The sequence below is a fragment of the Stenella coeruleoalba genome, assembly GCF_951394435.1.
Source record: "Stenella coeruleoalba genome assembly, chromosome: 1".
NCBI classification, from domain to species: domain Eukaryota; kingdom Metazoa; phylum Chordata; class Mammalia; order Artiodactyla; family Delphinidae; genus Stenella; species Stenella coeruleoalba.
Window position 1 is genome coordinate 103,634,196 of NC_137169.1, and position 14,034 is coordinate 103,648,229.

Here is a 14,034-nt window from a genome sequence, read left to right on the forward strand (position 1 = left end):
TAATAGGTAAATCTAAGTCCAACTACCAAATCACTGGCTGCTCAAACAAAGCTACCAGGTTCCTGAGTTTCAGTAAACCACACAAGCTCTTAGAACTATGAGCGATAAAATAGAATAATAAATGAATCAAAATAAAATAAAATGAAGAAATAAAAATAACAAATCTTAAAAAAAATTTTGTCATCTCTTTCCTTCAATGTGGGACTTGTAGTCATTCTCAAAATATTTTTTGAGATACTTTGCTGTGCTAAGAAGCCTTACAAAGTCCCATAGGTTCAGGATCCATGACCCTCTAGAATTTTTTCTGTAACCGCCAACCATGCCCTCAGTCCCCAGGGCCATCTCCCATACTCCAAAAAGAAATGATGTTCAGTGTTGAGAAACAATGAGATAAAGCAAATGACTGCCATACCTTTGATAGATGCTGTTAAATTTTCAGTTTGTTTCTGGCTAGCAGACTCCTTGGTATTCACAAAGTTCTCCGATTTTGGAAGACTAAGCGTATCTGAGGATTCCTGTTCTGCAACTTTATTTTTCTGGGAATCTTAAAAAGAAAACAAGAACAAATATTTTAAAATGATATTCTGGACAATGATACAATGACTACTAATGTTTGTATTACAATGAACAAGGGGCCTTTCCCCCCACCGTCTTTAGAAAGACTAAATGGAAGAAAGCCATTAAGAGGCTGGGATTATCATTATATGACAAATGTTTGCCATTAACAAACAGGACAGTATCTGTAAAACTCAAACTCCCAAGGAGCTAGCTGGTTCTTTCCGGGCCTTATGACCACATAGTAGTTGTTACCTTGTTGGCTTATGAAACAGGGACCAGGTAATTTGGCCTACTTTTACTTGGCAAGAGTAACTAAAAGGTGATATTTTTTAAAAAGTTTCCACTCTTAAATAGCTCTTTATTAAAATGCACTCTAAGAAATCAGTGCAAAATGAAACAAATTTTAAATAAATATATCAAGCACTGGGGATGCAAACACATTTCAACTTGTGTGTACACCAACCCTGGTTAAATGGTGGTGGCTGCCCGGAGGACTGTGTTGAAGAAACTGTGGCCTCGCCCCCTTTCAAGGGGAGAGTAGGTTTGATTGGTTAGTGTCTTCTGCCCAGGGTGCAGGTGGCAGCACAAGCACCATCAGACTTCATCCCTGATTTAGCCCCATCACATCTACAAGTCATTGTTCCAGCCTTAATCTTTGCTTTGCAAACTCTGTGGTAATTGGCTGTGCTCATTCCAGGCAGCTGAATTTGTGGTATTGTACAGTAGAAAATCCCTCTATCTGGGCATTTTAACCACCCAGTTTATTAAAGAGAAGCACTAAATTTTATGTCATCCCTAAATTCTTCAACATGCATCTCCTGAAATGAAGACATTCCCCTACACATCCACAACAGCATCACCAAACCCGAAAAAAGTTACAGTAATCCAACAATGCCCTCTCATATAGAGTCCCTAAATCAAACTCATGTAATTCATCCAAATATTTTTGATAGCTGTTTTTTTCTCAATCCAGCAACCAAAATGTATGTATCACAAGTAGTTTTTATGCCTCTTTTGTCTTTTTTATTATAGAACAATCACCTCATGTTTAAAAAAATTTTTTAATGACATTTACTTTTTTTAACATCTTGATTGGAGTATAATTGCTTTACCTTGTTGTGTTAGTTTCTGCTGTATAACAAAGTGAATCAGCTATACGTATACATATATCCCCATAACGCCTCCCTCTTGTGTCTCCCTCCCACCCTCCCTATCCCACCCCTCTAGATGGTCACAAAGCACTGAGCTGATACCCCTGTGGTATGCAGCTGCTTCCCACTAGCTATCTATTTTACATTTGGGAGTGTACATATGCCAATGGTACTCTCTTACTTTGTCCCAGCTTATACTTCCCTCTCCCCATGGGTACATCTCTGGGCTTTCTATCCTGTTCCATTGATCTATATTTTTGTTTTTGTGCCAGTACCATACTGTCTTGATTACTGTAGCTTTGTAGTATAGTCTGAAATCAGGGAGTCTGATTCCTCCATCTCCATTTTTCTTTCTCAAGATTGCATTGGCTATTCAGGGTCTTTTGTGTTTCCATACAAATTGTGAAATTTTTTGTTCTAGTTCTGTGAAAAATGCCAGTGGTAGTTTGATAGGGATTGAATTGAATCTGTAGATTGCTTTGGGTAGTAGAGTCATTTTCACAATGTTGATTCTTCCAATCCAAGAACATGGTATATCTCTCCATCTGTTTGTATCATCTTTAATTTCTTTCATCAGTGTCTTATAGTTTTCTGCATACAGGTCTTTTGTCTCTTTAGGTAGGTTTATTCCTAGGTATTTTATTCTTTTTGTTGCAATGGTAAATGGGAGTCTTTCCTTAATTTCTCTTTCAGATTTTCCATCATTAGTGTATAGGAATGCCAGAGATTTCTGTGCATTGATTTTGTATCCTGCTACTTTACCAAATTCATTGATTAGCTCTAGTAGTTTTCTGGTAGCATCTTTAGGATTCTGTCATCTGCAAACAGTGACAGTTTTACTTCTTCTTTTCTGATTTGGATTCCTTTTATTTCTTTTTTATCTCTGATTGCTGTGGCTAAAACTTCCAAAACTATGTTGAATAATGGTGGTGAGAGTGGGCAACACTTGTCTTGTTCCTAATCTTAGAAGAAAGTGTATTCTGTTGGTTTTGGATGGAATGTCCTATAAATATCAATTAAGCCCATCTGGTCTAATGTCTCATATAAAACTTGTGTTTCCTTATTTATTTTCATTTTGGATGATCTGTCCAGTGGTGAAAGTGGGGTGTTAAAAGTCCCCTACTATTATTGTGTTACTCTCGATTTCCCCTTTTATGGCTGTTAGCATTTGTCTTATGAATTAAGGTGCTCCTATGTTGGATGCATAAATATTTACAATTTTTATATCTTCTCCTTGGATTGATCCCTTGATCATTGTGTAGTTTCCTTCTTTGTCTCTTGTAATGGTCTTTATTTTAAAATCTGTTTTGTCTGATATGAGAAATGCTACTCCAGCTTTCTTTTGATTTCCATTTGCAAGGAATATCTTTTTCCAACCCCTCACTTTCAGTCTGTATGTGTCCCTAGGTCTGAAGTGGGTCTCTTGTAGACAGCATATATATATGGGTCTTGTTTTTGTATCCATTCAGCCATTCTGTGTCTTTTGGTTAGAGCATTTTATCCATTTGCATTTGAGGAAATTATCGATATGTATGTTCCTATTACCATTTTCTTAATTGTTTGGGGTTTGTTATTGTAAGTCTTTTCCTTCTCTTGTGTTTCCTGCCTAGAGAGGTTCCTTTAGTCTCTGTTGTAAAGCTGGTTTGGTGGTGCTGAATTCTCTTAGCGTTTGCTGGTCTGTAAAGGTTTTAATTTCTCCATTGAATCTGAATGAGATCCTTGCTGGGTAGAGTAATCTTGGTTGTAGGTTTTTCCCTTTCATCACTTTAAATAAGTCCTGCCACTCCTTTCTGGCTTGCAGAGTTTTTGCTGAAAGGTCAGCTGTTACCCTTATGGGGATTCACTTGTATGTTATTTGTTGCTTTTGCCTTGCTGCTTTTAATATTTTCCTTTATATTTAATTTTTGATAGTTTGATTAACATGGGTCTTGGCGTGTTTCTCCTTGGACTTATCCTGTATGGGTCTCTCTGCACTTCCTGGACTTGACTATTTCCTTTCCCATATGAGGGAAGTATTCAACTGTAATCTCCTCAGATATTTTCTCAGTCCCTTTCTTTTTCTTCTCTTCTTCTTCTGGGACCCCTATAATTCGAACGTTGGTGCGTTTAATGTTGCCCCAGAGGTCTCTGAGACTGTCCTCAATTCTTTTCATTCTTTTTTCTTTATTCTGCTCTGCAGCAGTTATTTCCACTATTTTATCTTCCAGGTCACTTATCCGTTCTTCTGCCTCAGTTATTCTGCTATTGCTTCCTTCTAGAGTATTTTCAATTTCATTTATTGTGTTGTTAATCATTGTTTGTTTGCTCTTTAGTTCTTCTAGGTCCTTGTTAAACATTTCTTGTATTTTCTCCATTCTATTTCCAAGATTTTGGATCATCTTTACTATCATTACTCTGAATTCTTTTTCAGGTAGACTGCCTATTTCCTCTTCATTTGTTTGGTCTGGTGGGTTTTTACCTTTCTCCCTCATCTGCTGCACATTTCTCTGTCTTCTCATTTTGCTTTACTTACTGTGTTTGGGGTCTCCTTTTAACAGGCTGCAGGTTCATAGTTCCCGTTGTTTTTGGTGTCTGCCCCCAGTGGGTAAGGTTGGTTCAGTGGTTGTGTAGGCTTACTGGTGGAGGGGACTGGTGCCTGTGTTCTGGTGGGTGAGGCTGGATCTTTTCTTTCTGGTGGGCGGGACCGAGTCCTGTGGTGTGTTGTGGGGTGTCTGTGACCTTATTATGATTTTAGACAGCCTCTCTGATAATGGGTGGGGTTGTGTTCCTGTCTTGCTAGTTGTTTGGCATGGGGTGTCCAGCACTGGAGCTTGCTGGTGTTTGAGCGGAGCTGGGTCTTAGCGTTGAGACGGAGATCTCTGAGAGCTCTCGCCAATTGATATTATGTGGGGCCAGGAGGTCTCTAGTGGTCCAGTGTCCTGAACTCGGCTCTCCCACCTCAGAGGCTCAGGCCTGACACCCGGCCAGAGCACCAAGAGCCTGTCAGCCATACGGAATTATCAAGATAGTGGTCACTGGCAAGTGAAACCACAAGAGGAGAGGCCCGTGCTGTGCCTGGTTCTGCTGAGCACTTTTCAGACATCAGCTCATTCTGGCAACAGGGCGACTGGGTCAGCGAGGCAGGATGGTGTCCGTGAGGTGGGCGGCACTCAGCAGATGGCGAGGCCTGAGGCGCCCTGTTGAAGCCCTTGGGAAAGGCCAACGGGGGCCAGGACTCCGGCCTCCTGCGGCTGCAGCCTCTTTAGTGTCTCCTTCCCGGCGTCAAGTTGCTCTCACTCCTGCTTTGGTGGCCGTGCCTTTACCCTGAGGTTCTTCATGCGGTAAGCACTCCCTGAGGTGATGCGTGAAAAGCGTGGGCCTCACTGAAGCGAGAGAAACGGGGATGGAGCCATGGGGCCAATGACATTGACTTTTTGGAAGAGCCCGGGTCAGTTGTCTTATTAAATGTCTACATTCTGGTTTGTCTGATTGTTTCCTTTTGATTAAATTCAGGTTAAGGATTTTTGGTGAGAATTCTACACAGGTTCTAGGAACAATATTCATATTGCATTAAATGAGAAAACATCTAATGCTAGGTTGTCTCACATATGGTAGAAGTTTGATCACTTGGTTAAGGTGGAAAATGCCATCTCCCTCCATTGTAAAGGCATATTCTCCTCCTCATAATTAGCAGGTAATACGTGAGGTGATACTTGGAGACCATGTAAACGTACTGTTCTCCAACAACCTTTCATCACTCCCTTGATTTTTAAATGAGTCAGGTCTTCTTAATGCTTTTAGGTAAATTTTAAGCATACAGGATGAAAACTAAATTTTATTTACATTTTCGTTTCCTCATATAACTCAGCCAAATCTATAATATATAGGTCACACTGTGTTATGTCATTAGCTGTTACTGAGACGAAAAGTGGTAGGAACTAGTTATGTTCTACATTAACAGGAATAAGAGCTACATGAACATATTACCTGGAGGAAGATTGGATGTATTTTGAACAGCTGTTTTGCTTGCATCCTTGTCTTTCTTGGTAAAAGAAGGCAAGTTTTTGGAAAGGGTGTCCAGATAATTAAACTTAAAGGAAAAATCAAAGATTTATTTTAGACTTACACACAGCTGAAAGGCAATTGCTACAAGCATGATAAGTTGGTAAGCAGTGATAAAAGCATATTTTTTAAGGCCCTGAAAAGGAAGTTTGCAAATTACAAGTTGTTCAAGAAACTGATTAACTCAATTCTGGATTTTGTTAATTAGTCATAATTTCCCATAATTTCTTGTCAGGCAGCCTCTGGTTAATAATAACATCTGGAATTTTCATTGAAGCACAGGGAGTTCTGAACACATGAAAATCCTCCCTTTGCTTGAGAGTTTCAAGGTTTCATAGGAAAGGAGAGCCATGTTCTCCTTCCATGGGCTTCCAAGAACTCACAATCTCTCAGTGTTGCCTCAGCAGCTGATGGGTGAGGACATTTCAATAGAATAAAAACTTCAAAATGGGATTTATCGGAGGATAATCATCAATAGGGAGAATTCAACCCCAAAAGAGCTTAAAATAGATGGGAGAACATAATTAATAGTGATAATGCAAGGCAGGGAGGTAGAGCTGTAGGAATACACTGGCAAAGAATTTCCCTCTCACATGCTGGTGAGGACATGATTTGAAGAGCATGGGTTAGTCAATTGGGTTGATGCTTGAAGCAGGAAAGAAACATCAGGATAGGTAGGTTACATTAAAAGCACAGGCATTGTATCAACTTCTATGAAGACTCATTCAATTTTTGTTAATTACATTCAATTACCTGAGACTGATATAACTTGCTTAGTTCAGATTTGTAGTACGGAGATATTGCTTTGTTCCTAATTTCCTTTAGATAGTTTTGTGTTTTTTCAATTTCCTTCCTGGTGGATATTTCCATAACGATGCAAAAGAAGACACAGAACATTAACGAAAAAGTGTTATTTGCTTTTGTTTCAGCTCTAAATCCCACAGAAAATGGGGATCACTAACAAAACTGGTAAGAATTAACTCGGGCATTTTTTTGTCAACTTGTTTCAGTTCATCTTCTGCTTCTTCTAGAATCGGTCACATTTCTGACCTCAGAAATTAGACTTTCATGTGAGACAGGAAATAATGATACCAGCTAGTAGTCTGGTTTTACACTTCATCTCAAAAGGCTACAAACCACATGGATGACCTTTTTGCATGTCTTTCCGTTTCTCTGAGGTTTAATTGACAGCTAGATTCTACTGATTTCCGAAATTTCAGTAGCAGTGGTAACACTGAAACCTGGGGAATGAATGGCTTATGAATAATGCAATTAATGATCACAAAGTAAAATAAAAACAATCATAATCTTGCTAGCTGACTTTCCATATTAGAAAATGTACTGGGGAGGCAATAGTCCAGCTAAAAACTACACTTCCCAGCCTTCCCTCTATATACGGATAGCCAGTAAGATGTAAACTGAAGTCACTGGGTAAGACTTCAGAAAGCTTTTAAAGAGGGCTAACTCAGCTGGAAGGCTTTCCCTTTGTCCTTGCTTCATCTCTTTTCCTACTTCCTAAAATATGAATGAAATGGCTGTAGCTGCAGCAGTCATTTTGCAACTATGAAGCAAACTTGAGGATGGAAATCATGTGCTAAGAAGGATGGAACAGAAGAAAGGAAGGAATCTTAGTTCCTGATGATGATGTGGCACTGCCTGCCATGGACTGCCCACTTCGGACTTCTTTTACATTAGGAAAAACAAACTTCTTTCTTGTAAAACACTGATTTGGGGGTTGTCCGTTAAATGCAGCCAAACCTAACCCTATCTGAAAAAATTTTCATTTTTAAGTGCTTATTGCATGCCAGGAAAACTTTGCAAAGTACTTTGCATTTAATCTTACAATAACTCTATGAGTTACTATTATTATTCCCATTTTATTCATCAAAAATTCAAGGCATAGAGAAGTAAGTAGTAAGAAGTAAAGTCTGAATTAAAATCCAGGTTGCCTGCACCAAAGCCCATGATCTTGAGAAGTGCTTATGCAAGTCAGCTGTTAGTGAACTGACAGAGATCTTAGATACTAGGTGGTCTAATCATCCTCATTTTATAGATAAGCAAACTGAATTCCTGAAGTAAATTTTACTGAAGTAAAACAACCAGCTGGAATCATACAGTCTGCCAATAATCAAATTGGAGCTGATTCTAGGTCTGCTGGCTCTAAGAACAGTGCTCTTTCTCTTATACTAGATGGCCTCTCTGGAAATACTGGCTGAATGAAAATCGTCTTATTTAAACAGCTTGAATTTCTCATTAAAATATCTCTACTGCCTCACTGGATTCGTTCATCAATCTATGGCAGTCTGGCTACCGCCTATCAATCTATTAAAATTGTTCTCACAAAAGAAATCAATAAACCTTCCAACCGATAAGCACAAATTCCTCTCTTCATTCTCCTTTCTGATTCTTCCATGGCATCTGACATTTGTTGACTACCTTCTATTTCCTTGAAACTTTCTCCTTCCTTAACCCTCCTCCCCTGTCCATTTTCCATGTTGCCAGCCCTTCTCTTTCTAGGACATATATCTAATTATGTGTTTCACTTTCTTCTTCAAAAACTTTTGTTGGCTTGCCATTCCTACCTATGGGTTAAAATTCGAAATTGTTAATGTTTCAAAAATTTTTTAAAATGTGAATGGATAACACATGCAAATGTACATAATTCAAAAAGGAGAAAAGAGTACATAATGAAAAGGAAGTCCATCTTGCACTATCCCCTAACCTCCCAGTTTCCTCCTCCACAAGCACTCACTGTCACCAGGCTCTTGGATATCCTTTCAGGGATATTCTACAGGACAGTATATACTTCTAGTTTGACCTTGTATAGAGGGGTGGCCCATGAGACCTAAGGTCTTATCTCACTACTTCTCCAACACATTCCACAAGGTAGCCCAGACGTTTTTATTAAGAAGCGTATTCATCCTGGGAGTCATTCTGGAGAGGAGCCATGCAAATGTGTACAGTGGTACCATATGTACTACTATACACTCAATAAATATATCTGGCTTCCTTTCTTTAGGGCAAGAGGGCTGGGGTTGGAATCCTCAGCTAGGATTGAAAGGAAACCAGAGCACATAATGCTTAGAGCACATTCCTCGTGTACATTATAAGAATCCTTGCATGTTTACAACTATGCTCTGCATTAAGTTCTAGAATATTTATTAGTATATTAGAATTACCAAAGCACAGAGAATACCTGAGAGTTCCCTTGCTTATGAGAGAGAGAGGATCTACCTAATGGTCAAATGGTAATGGTCAAATGGGCTTCCTCAAAAGATAATAAGGTCACTGCCCAAAAGATGACTGCTGGGCAGAAATGTAGCAGAATTTAAAGAACATCGGGGAGCCTGGATGGTAGGACTTTGCAACCCCCCCAATTCTAAAATTCTATGACTCCACCAAACTGGGTCTTTCACATGCTTATTTTATGTATAGTTCAGGGTAGAATTACCTCTTTTGAGCTAACTTTTCTTTCCAGCGCTTTGTTGTTTCTGTGTGCCTGTGTAAAACGAAAGGAAAAAAAATATGATGAAAAAGGGCAATGTTCTCAGCCTACAGATAATAAAAGAAAACCCACCCTTGTATGATAAATTGTTAACAGCATGGAAGATGAAAGGCTAATTCCTTGATGTAGTCACCCACTGTATGACACCCGCGCCTCTCCATTTCCTCATCATTTCCTTAGTACTGATTGGAACACATTATTGATCAGCTTACCTCCGTTTCTTTTCAGAGAAATCTGTCTCAACGGTTTCTGGTGGACATTCTGTAGTATTAGCCAAAGACTGCTTGAATACATCAGTTAGGTGGGCTGCAACTTTAAAAACAGATGCATTTAACTTTTATCCTCACTTCTTGACAGCCCAACACACAATCAGTACCCAATTACTCATTTGAGATGTTTTCTAAGAGCCTATATTGAGTCTATCAAGTGATTACTAGAATTTCCATGACCAAACGATAATATAACAGGAAACCAGGTATCTCTATGAAATACCCTTTTAGAGAACACACATCTTATAGTCAAAATGTAAAATGTAAGTGACACCTCATTTGTCCCACATCACTGGGGGCGTCAGTGTTCTACCTAACTGAATTTCTTCACATCTGAAGCACCAAAGCTCAAAAAAATTAAACACTTGGGCTTCCCTGGTGGCGCAGTGGTTGAGAGTCCGCCTGCCCGTGCAGGGGACATGGGTTCGTGACCCGGTCTGGGAAGATCCCACATGCCGCAGAGCGGCTGGGCCCGTGAGCCATGGCCGCTGAGCCTGCGCATCCGGAGCCTGTGTTCCGCAACGGGAGAGGCCACAACAGTGAGAGGCCCGCGTACCGCAAAAAAAAAAAAAAAAATTAAACACTTATTGAAATTGTTTTTTTAAAACAATATCTAAAGATATAAACCTAAGAATATGAATATAATACAACAGTTATTTGATAATTTGGGCAGTGGTTCTCAGAGGTTATTCCAGAGAACATGGTCTTGGAGGGATGTTAACAGGAGATTAAAAAAGAAAGAAGGCTCCGTGTTTCATGGTTATATGAGTTTGGGAAACACTGATTTTTACAAGGTTAAATATGTTTCATTACTGTAGAGCTTTTCTGGACCCTTAACTAGTTCATGTACTTTGTGGCTGTCTAAGAAAATAAGGCAATATGCAGCAGTATGCAAACTTATGTTAGCATAGAACTCACTTTTTTTTTCTGGAGCTGTCCCGTAGACTAGTGTTTTAGGAAGTACTTTGGGGAGCATTGACTTAGGATCACCACTATTAATGTGTCAGGGGCAGCTGTAAACATGCAAGACTCTGATTCCTGCATCTGTTTGTCTGTTTGAAAAATACATTTGATTTGTCCTTCACTATTGGGCAGCCTGTGCATTTACCTTACAGTGATTGTTCCCTCACACCAGAGGTTAAAAATTCAAATGCTACAATGTAGGGTCACCAGATAAAGTATAGGGCATCTAGTTAAATTTGAATTTCAGAGGAACAACAAAAAATCTTTAGTATAAGTATGCTCCATGTTATTTTGGGACATCCTTATAACAAAAAAATTTGTTGTTTGTCTGAAATTCGTATTTAACTTGGCCTTCTGTATTTTTATTTGCTAAATCTGGCAACCGTAACATAAGAGGCCACCCAGGTAAAAGAGTGACAACAGAGTGTAAGGACAGGAGACACTGTGGCTGTGATGGATTCTTTTGTTCATGGCAGTTCTAAAGGGGCAGCTGATAATCATCTTCAGCTACATGTCACTGTGTGGTAATGGGACATTTCAAGATAAGGAAAATTCAGATACAGAAACAACAAAAGCAACTGTGCAAGACAACACTGTGGGGGACACACAAAACACATCTGTGGGCTGAATGGAGCCCGTGGCTGCCACTTTCTGACTTTTGTCATATGACCAAAATAGAAAAGAAAACCCCAAACCACAAAAATTCTCCACTGCTTGTCTTCTGTGAACTATGAAACCATATAACCAAGTTTGTTGGGGCTGTATATTTCCCCACATAAATAAGCCTTCCAAGAGTAGACTGCTTGGGCCACATATAGTGCAAAACAGTGCAAGATTTTGGTGATACCTGTGTAGTTGCTCCAAAGTTCTGTGTGTGCGTGTGTGTGTGTGTGTGTGTGTGTGTATTGGGAGTAGAGTGTTGGTTGGTTGACTGTTTCCTTCCTGTATATTTGCTATGTTCTAAATGCAAGTTGAGGCTAACTTAAAAGCCAAATGTCAACTTTTATCATTCAACATGTGATAGTTAAAGATAAATTAGAGGCAATCATGGTTTGAAGGATCTCACAATTTAGGCAGGAAAAAAATATATAAAAAAAATCATTACAATACAACATGGCCAATATGACAACAGAAATATGTACATGGTACTTTGCTATCAGATGAGAGAATAACTGAGAAGTGTATTTAAGATTGTTCCTTTGCAATCTGTAACTATTTTGCACAAAAATATTAAATGTAATTACCTTCAGTATCACGACTTTCTGTAGCTTTCTCCATTTTAGGGAAAGACTGAAATGAAGATAGAGTTCCTTAATGATGATGATTATATTACATACAAAATTTACTTTGTTTAGAAGGATTCCTTATGTGATCAAATTGATCTTTTATGGAACTTACTATAAAATGAATTAGTTTTTTAATGCCAATACAAAAAGTGACATGATTTTTTTTAGTCATTTCTTTCACTTAGCAAATTTCTAAAAATGGAAATCATTTTAAGTGTAGAAGTTGATTTTTCTTCCTTCTTCCTATTTCATTCATTAATTCATAAGACATTTCAATGAATGTCAGTTTCTCTGAAGACAATAAAAACTTTTATTTAAGAGCCTTCAGAATTATTTATGATTATTTAAGGAAGAGCCTAAAAAGCTTTTGGAAAATTCGATATATATAAGGGATCAGAGTTCCACAGAAATAAGAAATTATAAGGAGGGAGAAAATGCTTCATAGAAGTGGCAGAAACAGCTATTATTTACAATATTTTGTCTCAAAGCATTTAATATTGAAACAATAGTAAAACCACTAGAGTAAAAAACATTTCTTTCTCACCATAACTAGCTTGAGGAGATCTGCAGCCTTGGCTTTCTCCTCCTCAGTTCTGGAATCTTTAACTCTCATTTCCTGTAGCTCATCTTCTTTCTTTAGAATATGGTTTATATAATCCTAAATCAGTAGAATAAAAGAGATCAATAAAATGCAGAAATATGGTAGAGAGAGACACAGAATAGCCAACATCAGCTTGAAATATTACAAAAAGGTTAAGAATATGTAAGTTCACAAGGCTTAACAACCAGTTACTGGTCAAGCAATCTGGAAAGGCTTTTCCTTAATACGTTAATAAACAAAGACCTGAAAAGTCCAAAAGCAAAGCTTTAAGAGCCACAGGACATTAGAATTGTCTGAGGACCTCAGAGAGGCCCAGCTTCTCATTCAGTGCTCCAGTGTCCTCATCAATAAAATGGACAGAGTTGGGTTAGATGATTTCTAGAGTCCTTTCCAGGTATGGCCTTTATGATGAGATCTATGAATGTAAGTTACTCAGTTCATGCTTTTGCTTCCAAGAGAAATATACTTTACCTTTTGCATAAATATTTGATCTGTTTTCACAAATAACGGTCCCCTGCTGTATGCCAGGTATTGGGTATATAACCATAAACAAAACACATATGATACCTGTTCTGAGAGAGCTGACACACTTGACAGTGAGATGTTATAGATATGCTTATACAGTTAACTATATATGTACAAATTCTTAGACTATTTCCCAAAACCAATAATCCTTTTCTTCCTCTGACAAGTATCAAGTTAATATGCAGTTCTACCTTTTTCCAGAGGTTACTAGATCAGTTTTCCATATACTGCGAGGGGAGGAGGACGACATTGCAATCACATATAAAAGTTACCTATCTTCTCAATGTCTTTGGGGCCTCAATACTTCCTATACCTTATGGGAACCATTAAGCATTTTCTGCCTTTTCCACCTCCTACCCTCTAGAAGATTGACATTTATGTGTTGCATTAGATAAATATTGGCAGAATTACATAATTTCAGGTTCCTCAGGAAACCAAGAAGAATGATTGCTCTGTTCCTGATTCTTTTGGGTCAGGTTACCAGAATTCCATTACCTTCAGGGAAATCTGCAGTTTCAATTTCACCTCATTCTTTATGACCTCGTGCTGGATGAACTGGCGTATCTGTAGCACACTGGGGCTCTTCCGTATAGGGGCTGGGGTGCTCATTAACTGTTTGGACCCAACGTCGAGGCCCTTCCAAATCTGAGTGCCAAATGGAGGTCCTGGAGTTTTTTTCTATTAACGAAACAAAGCAAAACAACCACCAAACAAATGAGAATATTTTACCGTTAGAATTGTTTTTTCCACCAAGTACTTATTATGTAGACACTCTATGCTAGGAACCACTCGTTAGGGAATACCACAGTGAAAAAATGTATCCCTGCTCTCAAAAAGGTTTGCAAATATGAGGGAAATTGGGAACAGAACTGGGCAAGTTTTCCTCTTTAAATATGTTACCAAGAATAAGGATATTTAAAAATCTGTTGCCTGATGTCCCACTGGATAGCATTTAGGGGAATGCTAAGCCATGCTGTTGCCATGATGAGGCAGCAGCAGCCTCGGTTATGCCAAATGCATGCAACTATTCCTTAAAATCCACAGGGAGCCTAAGACACTTGGAATTGACAATCTTTAACTTTTTGGTTCCATGTTCATTTTGACCTGGAGAGATCCTTTGAGAGAGAAATCATCC

The 14,034-nt window shown here is 38.6% G+C and overlaps 1 protein-coding gene across 1 annotated transcript in view; it reads right to left on the reverse strand.

Moving 5' to 3' along the window:
* The window catches only part of SPAG17 (sperm associated antigen 17), a 229,695-nt gene that overhangs the window by 33,113 nt on the left and 182,548 nt on the right, over nucleotides 1–14,034 (reverse strand). The window contains exons 36-43 of the mRNA XM_079944374.1: nucleotides 13,395–13,577; nucleotides 12,318–12,431; nucleotides 11,732–11,777; nucleotides 9,468–9,567; nucleotides 9,202–9,249; nucleotides 6,504–6,603; nucleotides 5,676–5,778; nucleotides 413–544 (exon numbers count right to left, since the gene is read on the reverse strand). Coding sequence (XP_079800500.1) covers nucleotides 413–544; nucleotides 5,676–5,778; nucleotides 6,504–6,603; nucleotides 9,202–9,249; nucleotides 9,468–9,567; nucleotides 11,732–11,777; nucleotides 12,318–12,431; nucleotides 13,395–13,577 — 826 coding nt within the window. The remainder of the gene's footprint in view (nucleotides 1–412; nucleotides 545–5,675; nucleotides 5,779–6,503; nucleotides 6,604–9,201; nucleotides 9,250–9,467; nucleotides 9,568–11,731; nucleotides 11,778–12,317; nucleotides 12,432–13,394; nucleotides 13,578–14,034) is intronic.